At 42.3% G+C, this 21,053-nt stretch overlaps 1 protein-coding gene across 2 annotated transcripts in view; it reads left to right on the top strand.

Moving 5' to 3' along the window:
* Positions 1-21,053, top strand: part of PRICKLE2 (prickle planar cell polarity protein 2) — a 311,871-nt gene that overhangs the window by 205,656 nt on the left and 85,162 nt on the right. For both annotated transcript variants that reach the window (XM_020805131.3, XM_020805132.3), the window contains one exon: positions 9,409-9,592. In XM_020805131.3, coding sequence (XP_020660790.2) covers positions 9,409-9,592 — 184 coding nt within the window. The remainder of the gene's footprint in view (positions 1-9,408; positions 9,593-21,053) is intronic.

Here is a 21,053-nt window from a genome sequence, read left to right as displayed (position 1 = left end):
CCAATTCGAGAGTGACAATCCCTTCCACACTGAAGACAAATCCAATCTGTCCCCTGTCCTGCTCCATGATTTTGCTGCTTTCGTAACTGCCTCTTTGCCTCAGCCTGCTGGACAAGGGTCTCTTCAAATTGGGAGAGGCCATGATGCACCGCCTGCCTCCAGGCTGAACGCTCAGATGTCAGGGTTTCCCATCTGTTGAGATCCATATCTAAGGCCTTCAGATCCCGCTTGCAGATGTCCTTGTATAGCAGCTGTGGTCTCCCTCTGGGGCGCTTTCCCTGCACTCATTCTCCACACAGGAGATCTTTTGGAATCCGACCATCAGCCATTCTCACGACATGCCCAAGCCAACATAGACGTCGCTGTTTCAGTAATGTATATATGCTAAAAATTCCAGCTTGTTCTAGGACTAGCTCATTTTGCATTGGTCACAAATGCTGTGGAGCGAGTCTTGTCCAACAGACCCAGTGGATACGGTGAGCAATAATACTTGTGCTTCAAAAGGGCAGTGCAGCTCTGGCAGCATATTATTTCTGTATTGCTTAGAGGTAGTTAGCCCCTCGTATCATTACTTCTGGTACAAAGATCCAAAATGGTTTGGGATTTGAGATAAAGATATCCAGGGATTATAGGAGATAAGACTCCTAAGAGGCAGATCCTTGGAACAGAAGCACATTGTTATTATTATGTGCCAACAAGCCAGTTCTGTTCAGCCGGGGAGCTGAACGTTGTCCCCGGTGCTGCAACAAATCTGGAAATAGGCCAATACATACATACATACATACATACATACATACATACATACATACATACATACATACATACATACATACATACATACATACATACATACATACATACATACATACATACATACATACATACATACATACATACATTCAAATGAATAGTCAGGTGCTTCTGTGAAAGGCCTCAAGAGCAGCCTTGGGATGGGTACAGGGCTCATGAGCTGGGCTTTGCCTACCTTGCCATGAAAGTGAGGCACATGATACCTTTGAAAAATGAAAAGTTCTCTGAAATGCCGTGCTTGGATTGTGCAGTTATGGTGCAGATATACACCATATACACCACGTTCCAAGCATGATACGTGGTTGCTTCTTAGCCCTCTGCCTCGTTTGCAAGGATTGTATATGGCTGTGATGTATGTGGGCTCAAGGACAGATGATGCTAATAAAGCCTGTCTCCTATGCACTGTTATTTCCTCTATTGATATTACATCCATAGTTATGAGATTAGCAAATGACTCTTCAGTATGCCTGTCTTTAAACACCTCCTTATTCTTGTCTCCACTCTCTGATCAGAGATAATGACAGAGATAACCCATCTCATACAGGAGCACTTAAACATCACCATGGGGTCAAGCACTGTCGCTAAGGATGACATATTGGAGATGAGCTGATAATTATACAGTATGGTGAGATTCAGAACAAGATTTTTACCTGAGGTTTCATTACTGCCTCTTTAAAGCAGAACAGGATCCTTTCCTGTTGTAGAAAGGCATTCACTCCTGTCCTTACTCAGTCATTTGTCAGCCCTGAAGCATTTTCTATCAGCTTGGAAGAGTAAGGGCTAAGTCTGTACATGTTTGTGTATCAATACTATTAGTGGTCTGTTGCAAAGGCTTTGCTCACTCTGGCAGGTGTTGCTATCTGCAACAGTGGTCAAAGGTTTCAGGCATTAATAAGCCTGAGTGATGATCTGACACATGATGCACTGAAGTCGGACATTGCAGAATATAGTTTCCTTTACGGGAGAGGGAGTTGGTACCCAGTGTGGTGTAGTGGACAGAGTGATGGACTAGGACTCTGGAGAACAGGGTTCAAATCCCCATTAAAACCATGGAAACTCACTGGGGGAGTGGAACTGGCAAAACTACTCCTTAAATATCTGACTTTGATAACCCTATTAGGGTTGCTCTAAGTTGGTTACAACCTGGTGGCACACAACAAACTTAACTAGAAGAGGAACTAGCCTCACATCATTGTTTGTTTTTTATATCATGTGATCAGTGAGGAATCTGAAGAAGAGGAGAGGTTCCTGCTTCCATGCAGGCTTTATAACTTAGCAAGAACCTGGGGGTGGGGGTGGAAATCTGGGTTGCTGCTCACTTGTACAGCTTAACATGCAACTAGGAACCTTACTTTGCCAGATTCATCACTGACTAAGTGAAAAAAGCAAAGACAGAGAGAGTGGGCTAAGCACTGTCTTCAAAGCATATGGATGAACCTAGATTTTTGTAACATCTGCATAAGGCTTGACTCTGGAAATCTGTACCTGGCCTTTATGTTGCCTATTTTCAAATGAGACCAGAAGCTAGTCCAAATGCTGAAATGCTGGGATGACAGATCCTAAATGGCAAATTTAACTAGCGTTAATCTGGTATCATCATCATTTTAAAATTTTGGTGCACTATTCTTTGAAATATGCAGTAGCTTACAGTGGACCCTATGCTTAAGGAATTAATCTGTATTGGAACAGTGGCTGCAAGTCGAAAAGTCTGTAAGTCGAATCTCCATTGACCTACAATGCACTGAAAACCGATTAATTCCATAACCAGTGGTTTTTATTCTATTTTTATTCCATTTTGGTTTTTTTCTGGTCTGTAAGTCGATTCTCTGGCTGCAAGTCGAATCTAAATTTTGCAGCCAGAGAAGTCTGTAACTCGAAAAGTCTGTAAGTCGAGCCGTCTGTAAGTCGAGGGTCCACTGTACTTAAAACCCAGGCGAGGTCTCTGGGCACATAGCTAAGTTTAACTACTTAAAAACAGCTCTGATGTGATCTAGTGGCTCACATCAGTAGTATCATTCATGTTGTCTTACTGCTATTTTGGAAACTCCAGTGGATACTGTAATAAAGCAGCTGGCTGGATAGCTCAGTGGATTTGGTACCTGACTATGAGCCCAGAAGCAATCCTGTATAGCCTTGATCCACAGTCCTAAAGTACCTCCAGAAGAAGGGAATGGTAAACCAATTTTGAATCCTCTATATCTAGGAAATCCTAGATGGAGTTGCCTTAAGTCGGAATTAACCTGTCAGCAAGTAATTGTTGTTATTGTTAATGAAGGCAAATTTGCAAGGAAAAAGTGTAGCACTGAAGATCAGGTCCTGTTTGCTACTTGCAAGACTGGGGACCATATGGTGAAAGTCACATGGATCCCCACTGGCTGAACTTCTGAATATTTATATATAGGTTGATGAAGGATTTGGCTTTCTAGCCTCAGACACGTTCTCATAACATATCTGTGCACAGACAAGCAGCACCATGACTATGCGACTGCTTTACTTTCTAAAATTTGTTCTGGCAGCAGCAGCGTTCAAGTAAATGAACACAACAATGGTTCGATTCTGAGAAGGATTTATTTTTCTTTGTCTGAAAAATGTTTCTTAAGAATATATGAGTTAGGTGATCCCTCAAGCTTGTGGCAACCAGACTGAATAAACGTTGGCTTTTTAAAAAAAACATGAAAAACCCACTTTAGCTCATGCTGCTTTTGACGAGAAATTTTATTTATTTATTTGTTTTATTGAATTACTACCCCGCCCATCTAGACCAAAAGGTCTACTCTGGGCGGCAATATGTGTCAAAGAGAAGAATTTCATCCAGTTACAAACCCGAGGAGAATTCTTGAGTTGGTGAGGAAACCTTATATTTTATAGAGAGACATTGGGAGATCAGCCTGACTTTCCAATTATTACAGAAAATACGAATACTATTTGTACTAACAACCCTTAAGTCCTCTGCTATCTGCAAAGTGTTAAGAGGGAAGCAGGCTTTTCTAAAGAGCTCTACAGATAAAAGGCCTATTAATCAAAAATCAAATATTGTTACAAGTTGAGTTTAGGCCTGGGCATATCAAATTAATGGGTTCCCCCCATCATCACCCCCTTCTTATGTTTTCCTAACAGCATGCCTCTCTCTACCTGCTCTATGCAGTTATTCTTTATATGGTAACACATTTGACACACTGGCCAACAATCATGAGCTTTTCCAGACAGGCACATTCTTCCTTCATATATATGCTCTGTTGGCTAAACACTTATCTCTGCCGCATAACATAACAGTAACTACATTGTCAGCTTCTTTTCTACGCGTTCCCTTCTCTATTTTCTCCTGTCAAAAGAATGCAAGGCCTTGGTCACACCAGCAAAATGTCCGCCTGTCTTCTTACACCTTTTACTCCCTGAGCAGTCGTGCATTTCGGTCATGTGAAATATATCACCGAGGTGTGTGTTCTGACATGTTTTTTTTTTTAATTACTGTAACTTTTCCCTAAGTTTGATGTGTTATGATCAGCTATACTTTGGTACCATAGTATTTCTCACAGGGTTGCTTATGTCTATGGGGCCCCCTTTTTCCTTTCCTCCCCCCCCCCATTTTGTTACATGGCTGTTTCGGCTACATTTCCTTGTTGCATGTGAGTTTCTCTGCTGCGTTTGTGCCTCTTGCAGCAGAGAAACTTGTAGCTGGGCTTTGTTCTCATTGCAGCTCTACCATAAGGTCCTCAAGAAGAAAATGTGAAAGGGTTCAGGGGAAACAGCACCACCTAATGGAAAGATCTGCAAATAAGTGAAGCACAGAGGCCGATGAGATCAACGTTCTGCTCACGAAACTTTTGTTTTTAAATTAAAAGGGACATACTGTATAGGCAAACAGCATCACTGGCAGAAGCAACACAAGGCAGCTTGCAGGAAACCACTGTAAAACTGTTCAGCGATAAATCCCACAACAAAAAAGCAGAAGCCTCCTGGCAGGCAGGAGACATTAGCAATTCTGGGAACATAATTCCAATTCAGTTTACATCAGAGACCTTGAACCAGCAAACCAGTTGGATTCCTATTTGTGAAGATGCTTCACTCCATGACAAAGACTTCCTCATATTTTTTCTTTTAACTTTTATTATATTTAAATAATACTAGTATGTAATGGTGTGTGTATCACTGCAGTGTTTTGTGTTTTTTTAAACACGTCAATTTTGGCTTCAACTGCTGGCTGGGTAACTCAGTAAGTTAGGTATCTGGCTGCAGAGCCATAAGTTGGGGGTTTGATTCCCTACTGTGCCTCTTACAGTCAGAGCCAGCCGGCCTGGCCTTGGGCAAAGCTGCATCGTCTCAGAACGCCCACAAGAGAAGAGAATGGTAAACCACTTCTGAGTACTCTCTACCTGGAAAACCCTTTAAAAGGGTTGCCAGAAGTCAGAATTGACTTGATAATTATAAATAGGTTAAAGTTGTAATCTAATGGACCACCAGTAAGTACATGAAATAAAGTCAGAATTAAAGAACTGCCAGCTGAATACTGTCCATTTTCAGTGCAATCTTTCCTCAAAAATGTCTCTGTTGTAAGAAGTGAGGATGAGGCAGAAATCAATCTTCTGTCAGGAAGAATACTGTGCTGACGGATAAACTAAGCCATCGATTGACAGAGCAAACTGACAGAAGAGTGGGGGGGGGATTAGACTAGAAAAGGGGACAGGATGAGAAAGGAGCTGAGTCATGACAAATCTAATCCAGCCCAAGGAATGAAGCCACAAGACAAGAACAAAGTCAGACCAAGCACAGGGTAGTCCTATATAATTCCCAGTATCTCTGGGCTGGGAGTGGTTTGGATTCCTCATAGCTGGATGTTGATTCAGCTACTGTAGCCCTTGGCTGACTTGGCCAGTTAGTATTGCTGTCTTTGCTCTGCAGCTGAGAAACGATTTGAACCCAGTTCTCCTCTGCTAAAACATGGAGCATTTTTGGGATCAGGCCATTCCTTGTTCACAAAGTCTCTCTTTCTCCATTATGCTGATGGCATTAAAGTCAATGAGGCACAACTCCTTCCCCACATCACCAGGTACCTCGAGAAGACTCAGACCACAAATGTGGAGTCCGTGCTGAAGCTTCTCCACACTCTAGCATTACCACTCCGGAAATCTGGAGCACCTCTTTCCCACAATGACAGAGGCTACTCCTTGCAATACCCCGTGGACTCTTTGAAGGAGCTGCATCAGTATAGCTCCCATGTCCTGTCAGAAAGGACCCAGAGACCCTTGTACTATTCACTGTCTATAACAATGCGAGTAGCATTTGCTGTATACAGTAAATTCACTAGTAGTGCATCCTTATTGAGCTTGGTTTCTCTCTGTAAAAATTTGCTGTTGTTTTCTTTTCCACTTTGCCTCTTGGTACCACAGTTTATTTTATGACTTCCCTAAGCATTAAATATTTTCACCGCTCACTGACATATTCTGTAGGGAGACATGCGATTAATAATCCTGGGAATGACGGTTAGTGAAATAGCACACAGCTCTGTGAGAATACCCATTTTTCAAACACTAAATCTCTGCTCCTCTAACCACGAACTTCTTGAATCACTGGCACCAGATTCAAGGGGGCTGCTCTGGAGCTGGGGGTGATGGTTTGTGGCCTGATAGACATGATGAATTCCTGTGGAGGGTAATAAATTAATTGGCTTGTTGAATGGTTCAACGTTATGTCACGAGCAGAGGTGGAAATGGCTCCTCAAGCCATTGCTGAAGTGAAAAGCATGGGACCTTCATACAGTAGCTGATTAAGTAAAGTATTCATATGAAATTGCGATCTGATTGGTTTTTGAGGGTAACAGCCAGAGGCTGTGTGGAGGCTTTCTTTGACTCATGAGATGCAAACCAGACACCCAGCTTGGATTTGCATCTGTGTGTATTTTAAATCTGATGAAAAGCAGGAAATGGGAAAAGTTGGCAACCCTCCCTGGTTTAACTTAGTAAAGCCTTTTGGCTCAGTGCATATTTGTCCTCTGTGGGCTGCAGGGAAGTTGAGGTTTGTATGCGATTGGAGTCAGTTTATTCTTTGGCCATGTGAAATGGTGGATGAAATGAATTGGGAAAGTTTGCATGACTGGATTTAAAGAAGAAGAAGAAGAATGCCTATGGCCGTCTTGGAAACGGGTGCTTCAAACGGTAGAAGTCTATATTCTGTGAGAGCAGGGGCCTGTAAACCATTCTCCCAGCCCTAAGTGTGTAGGAGCTGTGTGTCAGTTCAGTGGTCAGGAAAGGGGCATTCACACATTCTCAGAACTGCTTTCGTCCAAATCATCCTAGGACTGCAGAACTGGATCTTATGGATCATTGAGTCCAGCCCTTGTCAAGAAGGCACAGTGGGGAATCAAACTCCCAACCTCTGGCTTTGCAGCCAGATGCCAAAAAAAACCCACTGAGCTATCCTATACTTTGTTGCTCAAAATGGGAACTGGACTGTGCTATAAAGCAGTGGTCCCCAACCTTGGGCCTCCAGATGTTCTTGGACTACAACTCCCAGAAGCCTTTGCCACCACCTCTGCTGCCCAGGATTTCTGGGAGTTGTAGTCCTAGAACATCTGGCGGCCCGAGGTTGGGGACCACTGCTATAAAGGACTCCAGGACCATAAATCTAATTGATTAATCAATTATAGTAAGACAAAATTCCAATAGATAGATAGATAGATAGATAGATAGATAGATAGATAGATAGATAGATAGATAGATAGATAGATAGATAGATAGATAGATAGATAGATAGATCGAAGACAGTGGTTCCAAACAAAGGGTAACCCAGATGTTCTTGAACTAAAATTCCCAGAAGCCTTTAACACTAGCTGTGCTGGCCAGGATTTCTGGGATTTGTAGTCCTAGAATATCTGTGGACCCAAGGTTGAGATGCACAGTTCTAAGAGAATGACTGCTATGATACCATCTAAAAACATTCTCTCTCTCTCTCTCTCTCTCTCCCTCTCTCTCTCTCTCTCTCTCTCTCTCTCTCTCTGTGTGTGTGTGTGTGTGTGTGTGTGTGTGTGTGTCTTTTTCCAAATAATTGCTTTTTCTTCTATGGAAGTTTAAGTCAGCAAAAACATCTGTAGGTTTTGTATCTTTGATTCAGTTCTATGTTCCAGGACAATGTCTGATTTATCAGTGTTTGTGCCTTTAGAAGGATACTTTTGAAGAAATAAATGGGTTCAGTCCACAGAAGCTTATGTCAAGTAAAAAAAATATTGGTCTTTAGGGTACTACAGTACAAGATTCTTTGTTGATTTGCTGGAATGAACTAACATGGCTGCCTCTTGGAAATTTCCAGAATACTGTATATGGAATTCTTGAGACACCACAAGACTCCTGTTGGGTTTGCTTTAGTAAATGTTCAATATGACTGGGTCTGTGAAAATTGTCCCAACACTTAGTAGAAGAGGACTAGCAGGGTTTAGAAAGGCCACAGAAGAACCCAGCGGGTTTTTGCAAGTACTGAAAGATACCAATGGAAATGAATAGTAGAAATGTAACGAGATACTGTTTGTGTGCTTCCTTCCAGAGGGCTCTCTTTCTGTCAGTCTGCTTGCATGACACTACGGGAACTGTCTCCACTCCTTTTTATGTGGATTGAGTTCTGATCTTTCCTTTCACTACATCACTTCACATAGACGCTCTGCTGAGTCGACATATCGCTGTGTTAAGCAGACTACTGAAAGATAGGTGGGTTGCAGGGGGAGAGAAGCAACAGAATGTGCCACAGACATAGTCACCTCAAGGAGCCATGGAGACAAGTGCTGAAAGCAGAGCCTGATTATTCCAGCAGACAGATTCCTTCTCCTTGAAAATAACCTTCATGGAGATCCAGCTTGTGGCAAAGAGCATGGGCTGCCTATGCGTGCAGGCCTCCCATTACTTAGAAGTAATTTATTTTAAGGCAGCAGTTGTCATCATTATGTTTTTCATGGCTTCTTCTCATTTAAGACAACCCTATTTGCGATGTTCTGTCACTGTAATGGAATTCGCCATGCTCGGCTTTCTGTTTACCTTGACATCTAGTACACTGTACATGGCAATCCCGCAGCAGCTCGCTGATTCGGACATCCTGAGGATCTGGTGCCATATGTGTATTTATGGGGTGCTGTCAAAGGAGAGGAGACTGAAGAGGTGTATCCCAGTTCATCTATCAAATGTGTTTGACCTTTAAATCCTCAGTGCTGACTCAGTGTGGGTGGTCTGCTGTTCCATAGTTCTCCCTCTGATGAAACCACCACCTTTGGATTTAGAGAACTGCTTTGGGGTGCTCGGTGTTTTGTCAAGGACAGTTATTGTTTACACTTAGGCATCCTACTTCATTTATAGCATTCCAGCTTATTGGAAACAGCTGCTTTATCCACTCCCCCCCCCCAAAAAAAAGAGGGGGAAGAAAAATCAACCTTCTCAACCCATCCTTGTTAGTAACAGTTTTTCCAAGGGTAGGAGTAATTAAGGCTAGTATAATCCACGGCACTTCGCTTGGAACAATGCAGTCATCCCAGTGTTATGCAGCTACCGTTGATGAAGAGAGTCCGGCTTCTAACACCAGAGGGTGACCTTTTGTCTCTTTGCATTTTCTTGCCTCCCTCAGAAAGATTTGCCGGCATTGCAAGTGTCCCCAGGCAGAGCATTTTGAAACGGCGATGCCTTTGGAAATGGAGAAGACTGTGACCAAGCTGATGTTTGACTTCCAGCGAAATTCGACTTCTGATGATGATTCTGGCTGTGCCTTGGAAGAATATGCCTGGGTTCCTCCTGGGTTGAAGCCTGAACAGGTATGTTCCATTGTGGCTTCCAGCTGCCCTAGAAAGCACAGATTATAAATCATGAAAGCCCACACCAACTATGATAATATTCACCTTCCATTGTCTCACTTGGGGAACTGTCAGAAGCAGTCCTTGAAGCATCTTGGTTGTGACTCTCTTCTAACACTCTGGACATGCACAGAAGTCATAATGCTTACACATCACATCACATCTGAGAGTGGCAGCATCAGGCCTTGCAAGGATGCCCTTATGGCTTCACCCACTTGCACATGCACGTGTTAATCATTTGTGATCCACTGTCAGTCTGAGAATGTAACATTTTAACAGGGAAGTGTTTCCTTTATACTGTACTTGAAGGGACAGAGTTGTTTATAGGAAGACATCAGTGCTTGGGAAGTTCTTAGTCATGAGATTGCAACTGATATTTTTTAAAAAAGAGGACATTAAGTTTTTTCAAGTCATGGAAGCAAGTGTTCGGCAGCACCTGTAACCCAGGTGAAGAATCTGGGAGTTTGGCCGAAACCTTAGAACTTCATGTGCTGAGCAAATGGTAGTCATTTAGACGGAATGTCCAATATGTATTTCTTATTTGTACTCTGTTGGCTGCTGCTGAGCCAGGTTTGTTCCAGGTTAGCCAAGAAACAACAGCGTTCTGACTAAATGGTATTTTGGACTACCTGTGGCTATAGGAGCTTGAGGAGTGAAGCAGACTTCGTATGTTGACTCAATTATTTATTTTAGATTACACATCACTGTTTATCCAGAATGGCTCTGAAAAGACAGTGGACCCACTGTAAGATAAGGTGCAACATGTTAGTAAAATTGTATTCTGAATAAGTTATCACAATTGCTAAGATATTTCAAGCAGCAGGGTAAGATTACTACGTGTAGTGCAGCATTGGACATAGACCAATGGAAAATCCTTGTTCAAATCCCCACTAAGCCAATAAGATAAAGAGTGCGTGCATTCTAATGCTTTGGACATGCCCAGAAACTGTTAATGCTCTGGAGATGTTTTGAAGTTGGCCATCTCTGCTCTAGTTGCATCAGCCCTTTTTCCTACACCAGAACTAAGGCAAAAAGAATGAAATGACTGTAAATCATGGCCAAGCCAGTCAGATTTATGGAAATGTTACAATTCCGGCACAGAATCATGACAATTCCTCTACAGATTAGCATCTTTCCCATGCATGATTTCCTACTTCAACCAATGCATATTGACTATTACTAGTGCAAATTTGGCAGTTCCCTGCACAAATAAATGGTAGGAATAAAGAGGGGGTTGGAATATTGGAAGGGTGAGGCTAGGGACTCATTTTAAGGGGAAGCTGCAATATCTTACAAGCACAGGGGACATCTCAGCGGGGAGTCTCAGGATGGCTAAGAATGTGCACATTTTTCAGTAATCTCGTTACTAAGGGGATAGGACCAATGTATTGTGGTTCATGTGGGAGGCATATGTCTAGAGCACAGGAGGGGAAAGGAAGCAATTATACTGATGATTCGCTCCACCCTTTCCCTTGGACAGATGCTCTTACTTCCTTATGACTATAATGCAAAACGGTGACAGGTCCACATGAGTGGAATGACAGTCGAAGGATGTACACCAGGTTCAGTCTTGGGGAATTTTTAAGAAACTGAAAAAATAATAATTTGCTGTGCTAAATTTCTGGCTGAATTTGTGTTTATTTGTTACGCTTTTACTTATTTCTTTTACAAAACTCATACACTCTTTATCCTACTACTTGTTAAAAGTAAGAGTAAGACTTTAATTTCTAAACAAGGCTTAGAAGGCAGCTGCAGTGCTATGTGTAGAATTTTGTGGCATTCGTTATTTTTGTATTTTATTTTATTTTATTTTATTATTTATTGGGTACATTTATATGCCACCCATCTAATGGGAAGTCACTGCTCTGGGTGGTTTATAGCAGTGGTTCTTAACCTTTTTGAAAGAAACGCCCCCTTGAGCCATTGAGGAAGTTATCATCGCCCCCCTCCCCACGGTGATGATATTTATTTATTTATTTATTTATTTATTTATTTATTTATTTATTTATTTATTTATTTATTTATTTATTTATTTATTTATTTATTTATTTAAGGCACTTAAATCCAATGACCCCTGAAAACAAAATTCGATTCTAAGAAAATGAAATGCCCCCAAAAAGTAACATTTAATGATTTAGTTGCAAGTGAATTTTAAGACGTAAAAAGAAATATAAAAAGGGCATAAAAACAAACCGCAATGCAGGAACTAAAAATTTCAACTAAATTAAGATTGGAGGAAAATATATATTCATGCACACTGTAAAAAGGCTGCAGCCATCTTCACAGGTTTGGCCCCCCTTCTGCTCCAGCGCCCCCACGCCGCCCCTTTTCGTTCTACTGCCCCCCTGAAAAATGAAATCGCTCCCTGGGAGGCATTATCACCCACGTTAAGAACCACTGGTTTATAGTGTTCTTTCCCATACCAGGTGAACCAAATTTATCACTTAGATCGGTGGTCCCCAACCTTGGGCCTCCAGATGTGCTTGGACTTCAACTCCCAAAAATCCTGGCCAGCAGAGGTGGTGGTGAAGGCTTCTGGGAGTTGTAGTCCAAGAACATCTGGAGGCCCAAGGTTGGGGACCACTGACTTAGATCACAGATGGGCAACCTCTGCAGCATTTCTCTGTGTTGCAGGAGGTTACTAGAGCATCTTCATAGACCACAGAATCCCAGGGAACAGCAGGAGGGGAGAGCCAATTTACATGTTAGAATAGTAGAAAGAAAAGAGAAGGGGGGGAGTCATCTGTGCTGTGACTCTGGAAGCCACTGCCACTGAATAAGTGGTGGTAGGAGGTGCTGAGGGCTATAAAATGGGTTCGAGAGATTGCCCGTGGCCTTTGCTGGTGTGTCAGGAAAGATTAACCAAAGTTAGCAGGAAGATAAACTGTGGAACAAATTAAGGCATAGCCATCCCCAAAGCATGTGTTCCCAGTTTTCAGGAGTACATGCTGCTGGTTGGATCATGATTCAGTCAATCCATTCCCTTTTCCTCAGGTGTAGGAAAAAGGCCTGCTGCAGTTAGAGCAGAGCTGGACAACTTCAAAACATCTCCAGATGTTTTGGCCAACCGTTCCTATCATCTGTAGTCACAGCAGACATTCATCAGAGACAATGGGAGCTGTAGTCCAGAAACATCTGGAGAGCCATAGTTGTTCTTCCCACCCCTTGAATTAGAAAACATTCTTCTGCCCTGCATGTTTTAAGAGGATGGTTCTCTCCATTATTGCATTACTTGTATCAAGGGCAGAACTCAGAAGTCAGTGGGAGTGGAGCAAGGAGCTTAAGGTTGGCAATCTCTATCTCAGGCTGTCTTACTGCCACACCCTAAAGTATCAAGATTAGGGTCATCTCTGATTTCTAGCATAAGATGCTTTGCATCAATGCATCAGATAGAAACATCAATTATTCTTTTAGTCCAGTTCCATGTGTTTGTACATTTTTGTATGTGTGAGCTCATCCACTCCTTTGTAACAGTAGAAATGAGCAATTTTATAATGCTGATCAAAATCCTGCTGAGATTTGACACACATGCAAGAATAATCATATAAGTTTCTGCAATCAATTGTGGCTAATTCTTGTGATGCCTGTTATGTATCTAGATACCTTGTGGGCCATGTGATCAGGAGCATGATTGGGAATGAGACTGGACATGACACCTCACGGATGAGCCACAACAGTTTATACAAGTTTTACACAGTAAAATCCCAACAAGATTTTGGCCACTGTCAAAACAATTTACTCTGCATCACTTAATATTTAAAATGAAACAAGTAAATGATGTTATTGTAGTTGGAGAGACCGGGGGGGCAACACCTAGTCAGCATCTATGAAACTCAAACTTTGCAGGGTGGACTTTCCCATTAGTTTTCTTTTTCTTGAGTTGTTTCAGATTTACTTGAGAAGTATCTGATTGCTTAAAATGAACACCACTTGTTACCACACAACACATTAATAAGATGGGCGATCCACAGCATGTCATTGTAAAATATTCACAATTTTTAGTGACTGATGTGTTATTTTGATTTCAGTCAGCTTTTCTGGTGATCATTTGAGACCTGGAGCTTAATTTTCCAGGAACATTGTGAAGTATGGCCAGCCTCAATAATTGTTCTGGTGGGAGTTGTGGCCAGAAGCATTATTATTATACTGTACCTTTAGACTAGAATCTGATTCTTTTCTTTAGTTTGGCCCAGAACATCTTCTACATGTTGAAATGTTTTGACATCCTCCCACTTTTCTTGTGGACTATAAATGCTATCTGATTAGATCAAAATCAAACCCTGCTCTCTCTCTCTCTCTCTCTCTCTCTCTCTCTCTCTCTCTCTCTCTCTCTCTCTCTCTCTCACAGACAAATATATGTAGTAATGTGCAATAAAGATTTTGGCCCCTTATACTGGGAATATTCCAAATGGAATCTTGTAAATGTAGGGGTAACATGAATCTTGGTTGTCTTAAATGATAGATGGTTCCTATGCAACAATTTAGAAGGGCTACACTTTAAGGCAACAACATATGCACTTAGGTTTTCCGACACGTCTTGCTTCTTTGAGGCAATAGGTCCCCCCATTCACGCTTCGAAAACTCTTTGGATGTCTGAGTTAAAACTGAAGTTAGAAGACTGCCCTCGGAGCTTTTGAAGAGGTGGAAGTGGAAAGAGAAAGCAGGAAAGGCATGACAGCACTTCTGTCCTCCTTGTAGCTGAGTAATTTGAAAACCCAGAACTCCAGTGCAGTCTGTGAGATGGAGACATGAGAAAAGCAAATGAAAATAGCATGGAAAGCATTTCTCACTGCTTAGCAACATATTCTCTTCTCCCAAGGTGCTTAGCAACAGGTGATCTTTCCTTCCTAGGTTGCAGGCTCTAGATTCCTCGTAGTAATGGAATTTGTGTGGCTTGAGGATTGTATGGGATTTAGTAGTACAGGGGATCAAAACTCAATCCAGACTTAAATTCCAAATTTCTAACTCGATTGATCTGGAGAAGTTCCTGCAAGTGATGTGCAAAGGCATGTTGATGCAGGATTGAGGTGCTTCAAAATCTGAACCAAGGGGTTCTTCAAAGAGCCACATCCTAGAAAGGTATTTCCCTCTTTCTGTGATCAACTATACAAGGTAACACTGGGTTTTGATTCTGCTGTGAACATTGGAAATAACTGGATGCATTTAATACAATTCATGTTATTGCCTGGGATCTTAATAACGTTAATTTGAACTACCAATCTCTAGCCATAAGTTTCAAGCACTGCTGCTTCCAGTTTTTTTCTAGTGTCTCTATATGTGTCCAGACTGAGGAAGACACATAAACATGTTGCTCCTTGCAAATCTGGAAAGAGCAAGTGCACAGATACTGATACAAAGGAGTGGGGGAAGCGGTAGGGCTAGAAGTAAGCATATGCTAAAGCTACCCTGATGCCAGCAGACACTCATTGACATTGACACTGATATTGTATCTAATTTCACATTGCAACATGCAATCCAGCTCTGACTTCACTCACTGCTTCCTGGCACAGAGCCCCCTCTGCACCCATTTCTTATGAACAGTACATTCATTTACAGGTAACACGCTCATTCCCAATACCCTTTTTCCATTTGTCCATCAAGTGCAGTCTCTTCTGCTTTATTTTCATCTCTTTACCTCCCTCGATTCAGACATCATTCGATGCTTTTGAGGATCACAGTCAACATATACAAACTACCAAAACTCACCTTAGTGTTCAAGAGACATGATTGAGGCCGTCTGCCATGCCTCACAAATCAGATTTACAGAGGAAGGACATGCCTATGATTAAAGGCAAAACAAAGTAGGGTAACAACGCATTTATAGGAGATTAGAACATCTCCTGCTGGGATAATCGCACATGTTCAGCACTTAAGAATTCCCTCTCATAATGATCGTTTATCTGTAATGTGCTGTTGGACCTTAAGCCAACAGCTAACTTTCACATTCTCTTTCTTTAATTATCGTGGTCCGTGTCCTCTACTCCTATATTCCTGTGCCCTTGCTACCTATTCTACTCCTGGCACTTTTCTCTCTCCCATTTTCTTTCTTCCAGCAGCGCACTCCCTAGTTGCCATGTTCATTTTCCCCCTGTCTACGCATTCATTTCCTTCAGACTTCGTCTTGTTGCTATCGTTCTATGACCGACTCTTCCCCTTAATGGGTAGCCAGCTCATGAATACAGTACCTCATAACGTCATAGTGGTCTAGCCACTGCCTCAGAGAAATTCATGGGCAACAGGCAGCACATTTTAATTCTGCTTTAATTTCCATTGCAGAAGAAGACAGGATTTCACAGATTATAAAGACGTAAAAGATAAGGCCGAGTTTTGATTTCCTCCTAGAGGAAACTTGTGTGAATAGAACCAGATCTCCAGCTGATGTAAATAAGCCTAGTTCGATGCTTTGGTGGAACAACACTGATTTATACCAGCTGAACATCTGGTTCATAATTCATAACCAGACACTACAGAATTCTTTGTTCCTGTTCTGTTATATTATAAAGACGGAGTTGGAATTTACAACCTAAGCTACAGAAACCCTGATTATCTGACTTCTACTCTTTCTCCCTTTCTTATATCAAGAAGGAATATAGATTATATGATATAGATAGATCCAGTGCCTTCGCTGGTTAGTGTTGAAACTGACAGAGAAGCTGCTTCAGTAAAAGCTGAAGCTCGGGAAATTTAGTCAGTTCCCGGCAATAAACTGGAAAACGTAATTTAGCAAAGCAGATATTTCCAAACATCTCAGGAAGGAGGTGAAACATAAAACAGGATTGATTTGAAAGTAGCAGAAAAGTTTCCAATGCATGGTATGGAACCACCAGTGGCTAACTGGAAATTAAGATTTAGGATTCTCCTCTTTTACACTTTTCCAAACCCAAACACCCTTAAAGAAAAAAGGAATTTTCTGTACGGGCCATGTAAGACAACAAAAGCAGTAGTGTTTTCCCAACTCTATCTATGCAGGCTCTTCCCTGTCTCCTCCTTTTGGATTTAAACTACAGACGGAGGGAAAGAGCATATCAACCTACTCATTTGAAGCAACCTTTCTGCTTCCCTGGTCAGCACAGGCAGTGGAAATCATGGCTATGGGGAAGTTGACATACTTTCTCCATATTCTTAATATAAGTGGAACAAATCAATAGCTGTGTCCCTATCTTTCCATATCACTGCTTAAATAACCAGTGCTGTTTCCTGAAAGATTTTTGTCATCATATAGTATGTGGGAAGCTCTGGGTGCAGATCTCCACTGGCAAGTTGTTCCAAAGGTGAGGGGCCACTGCTGAGAAGGCCCCGTTTCTCGTTCTTTCCTTCCGGACCTCCCTCATTGTTAGGCCCTTCAGCCACCACGTCTAGCTAGAACAAGTGACTCTGGCAGAACTGGGTGGGAGAAGGCGCTCTGCCAGATATCAAGGTTCTAAACTGTTTAGGACTTTATATGTAATTGTAATAACTTTGAAATCAATGCAGAAACAAATGGCCAGCCAATGCAAGGCAGCCAGAGTGGAGGAAATATGATGGTACCTTTTCACCTAAGTAAGAAGTCTGGCCGCCACATTCTGCACCATCTGAAGTTTCCATGTCAGTCTCAAAGTCAGCCCCACATAGAGCGCATTACAGTAGTCTAATCTCGAGACTACGAGAGCATGGAACAAAGTGGTGTGTGCCCCCACATCAAGAAAGGGAAACAGCTAGGCAATCCGCCGAAGGTGGAAATGTGTGGAACGGACCACTGATGACACCTGAGTCTCCATGGTGAGCACCAGGCCCAGATGTACACCCAAACTGTGAACCTCACTCTTGGTGGTAAGAGTCACCCCTCCAAAAGAGAGGGAATTTCCCAGACCACAGATGTCTTGGACACCCACCCAAAGGATCTCCGTTTTGCAATACAGTCTGTCCCCTGTCCAGCTCCCTGATTTTGCTGGTTTCGGGACTGCCTCTTTGCCTTGGCCTGCTGGACAAGTGCCTCTTCAAATTCAAATGCCTTCAGGATGAATGTTCAGATGTCAGGATTTCCCATCTGTTGAGGTCCATTCCTAAGGCCTTCAGATCCTGCTTGCAAATTTCCTTGTATCGCACCTGTGGTCTCCCTCTGGGGCACTTTCTCTGCACTAATTCTCCATACAGGAGATATGTGGATTGCAATGGCCACCGTATTTTAAAATCAGGCTATGCTGGCTTGGTTTCTGGATGCTGAAGGCCAAAAATTCTGGATGGCCAGTGGTTTCTTCCTTTGCTGCACCAGCAACCATCTGGTCCTACTTACCACAGTGCCTAAATATCTTTCTCAGTAGAACTATGTACTTCACCCAACAGAGAGGACCGGAAGGATCATTCTATTAATGATAATCCTGTATGCCCTGTGCTTTGAGTAAAACCAACTGGATGTAAGATTTAGTTGATTCTGTATATATTTCTGATTTATTGATTGACTGTTATTTCATCACTTTGGCCTCCTCACTCTTTCTGTTTTCGAAGTATGAGATTTCAGCAGCTTTGAAGCAATGAAATGACTAAGGATACAATCCTAGATATACTTGACGTGGAATAACTAACCCTAATCCATATTACTTTACTTTTTAAATTTAATTTAACTTATACCCCACCCCTTTAGACAGAGTCTACTCGGGGCGGCTTAGACGAGTAATAAAACACAATAAAATAAAGTACGTAATAAAACCTACTAACAACTAATGTCTATATACATTGTCAAAATGGGATAGTTAAGAAACAGAAAATCAGTTAATTGACTGGAGGGAAGGCCTGCCTAATGAGCCAGTTTTTAAAATGGCTTTAAAAAACGCCCAGTGAGAGAGCCAGACGGATTTCCGTTGGGAGGCTATTCCATAGCCGAGGGGCCACTGCCGAGAAGACCCGGTTTCTTGTTCTTCTAAGCCTCTCTCGGCATAAGGCCTCTCAGCCATCCCTGCTGGCTGTGTTGAGTGATTCGGGTAGACCTGTGTGGGAGGAGGCGATCTGCCAAGTATCAAGGTCCCAAACTGTTTAGGGCTTTATATGTAATCATTAATACTTTGAAATCAATGTGGAAACGAATGGGCAGCCAGTGCAGAGCAGCCAGGGTGGGGGAGATATGCTGATATTTTCTCACCCCACTAAGAAGCCTGGCTGCCGCATTTTGCACCATTTGAATTTTCTGCATCTATCCCAAAGGCAGCCCCACGTAGAGTGCATTACAATGGTCTAACCTCGAGATCACGAACACGTGGACAAAGAGTAGTGAGGGCCCCCCTCCGTCAAGATATGGTTGCAGCTGGGCAATCTGCCATAGATGAAAATAGGTGGAATGGGCCATGGACGCCACCTGGGTTTCCATGGTAAGCGCCGGGTCCAGATGTATCCCCAAGCTGTGAACCTCGCTCTTCGCGGTGAGGGTCATCCCCCCAAAAGAAAGGGAGTCACCCAAACCACTGACAGAAGGACCGCCCACCCTCAAGACCTCCATCTTGTCCAGGTTAACCCATTCACCTGCATCCATTCCAGTACAGTCTCCAGGCAGCACTGAAGGGACAGAACGGCATCCACTGAGGTAGGTGAAAATGAGATGTAGAGCTGTGTGACATCAGGATACTGATGACACGATGCCCCACACCCCCTGATGACCCCACCCAGCAGCCTCATGTAGATATTAAACAGCATTGGACAGATGATCGACCCTTGCAGAACCCCACAATTGAGGCTCCATGGGGCCGAAACATTCTCGCCAAGCTGTACTCTACGGTCCTCCAAGAAGGATCGGAGCCAGGCAAGCACCAGGCCACCGATTCCCAGTTCAGAGAGCCTCCCCAGGAGGATACCGTGGTCGACGGTATTGAAGGCAGCTAAGATGTCAAGGAGGACCAACAAGGACATATTGCCCCCATCGGCCTCCCTCAACAGGTCATCCAACAGTGTGACCAGTGCTGTTTCCGTACCATAGCGCGGCCTGAAGCCCGACTGAAACAGGTCCAGGGCATTGGTTTCATCCAAAAGCGTCTGAAGCTGGTCTGCCACCACCCTCTCCACCACTTTCAGAAAATCAGGCATGGAACTGAGCTCTAGGAGAACATTGGGTAGCCTGGCCTCCATGAGAGACCATACAGAAAGGTGTTCTGTTTTACAGAAGAAGACAGCAGGTTTAACAGCCATTGACTGAAATCTGGTTGCTTAGTGTATGAGTAGTAAGTAGCAACTAGGTTAGACTGTTGAATCACTGTTGAATCAGTGGGGATTTGGTGAGCCAATTACTATATAAATTCCACTGAGTCCATGAGTTTCATCTAGTTATGAGTTGCTGTGCTAAGCAACAGGACTTCAATCAGTATGTAGAATCTAAAGCCTCTCCCAACTAGCATATAATTTTAGCTGTAGTAAGTCTTGTACATGTTTCATAGTTTGGGGCTGACATGAAATGAGAGAATGATTTTTAGCACTGGAGGCATGGGATTATATCACATTATTTTGTTCCTCAATTATAATATAGATTAATGTGGGTTTTGTACAACAACAACAACAACATGCACAGAGGTTTGTGTTAGGCGGTAGTTATCCTGATAGACAGGCTTACTAATATTTTGTTTTTGTTTTGACTTAAATTAAATTTGCATGTAATTTCTCAACACTTTCCGGGAAATGTTGCTTAGCCAGTCTGGGTGTTTGTGATCACTCACCTACATTATTTGGTCTTCTGTTTACTATTGAAAAAGTGAATGACTTGTTCCTAAAAAGAAAATATACAGTGATTTCTAGACAATGAGTCCTCTGAACAGGAAAGTACTATTTGTCTCTTTTCTTTTCTTACGTTTTTCATTTTCTTTTCTTCTTCTTTATTTTTTGCAGAGTGTATGTATTTTAGGTGCTGTATAAAAATAAACAGAAAAAAAAATGGGTAGAGCCATTTTCTATCCAGCATACACTTTTTCTGTTTTGCTCATTCACAATGGAATTTCAGGTAAACCATGTTTGAATCAGAAGCTGAGATAACAAAGACTAACTCCGACAATACTGGAATATTAATCCAAATAACTAACTAAATAAATAAAGGCTGTCTTCCACATCACATTATTCCACTGTTACTATTTGGATAGACTGGAGACCTTGTCAGAACCTAAATAAAGCAAGCCACTTTTGTGAGCTACTTCAGTGTTTTTATTAGTAAAGTTTTTTAAAAACTAGAGCACCATTGTTTGCAATTCTTCAAAGTATCTTGAAGATATTTTCAGTGACAGTTAACAGCAAGTCAATCTGAGGAGAATCCAGGGCCTCATTACCAGATGAACCAAAGCACATCTTGTATGTAACTGTCACATACAGCACTGATGGTACCTGTCTGTCATGGGGTTGGAGGGAAAGTTCCATCCTATGGGGAGTGGAAGGCGGGACATCAGGGGGGAGGAGCTGTACTGTGTATATAGTTGGA

Source organism: Pogona vitticeps, chromosome 2 (genome assembly GCF_051106095.1).
Source record: "Pogona vitticeps strain Pit_001003342236 chromosome 2, PviZW2.1, whole genome shotgun sequence".
NCBI classification, from domain to species: domain Eukaryota; kingdom Metazoa; phylum Chordata; class Lepidosauria; order Squamata; family Agamidae; genus Pogona; species Pogona vitticeps.
The sequence above is the reverse complement of the archived record's forward strand: the minus strand, read 5'-3'. Positions and strand labels throughout refer to the sequence as shown.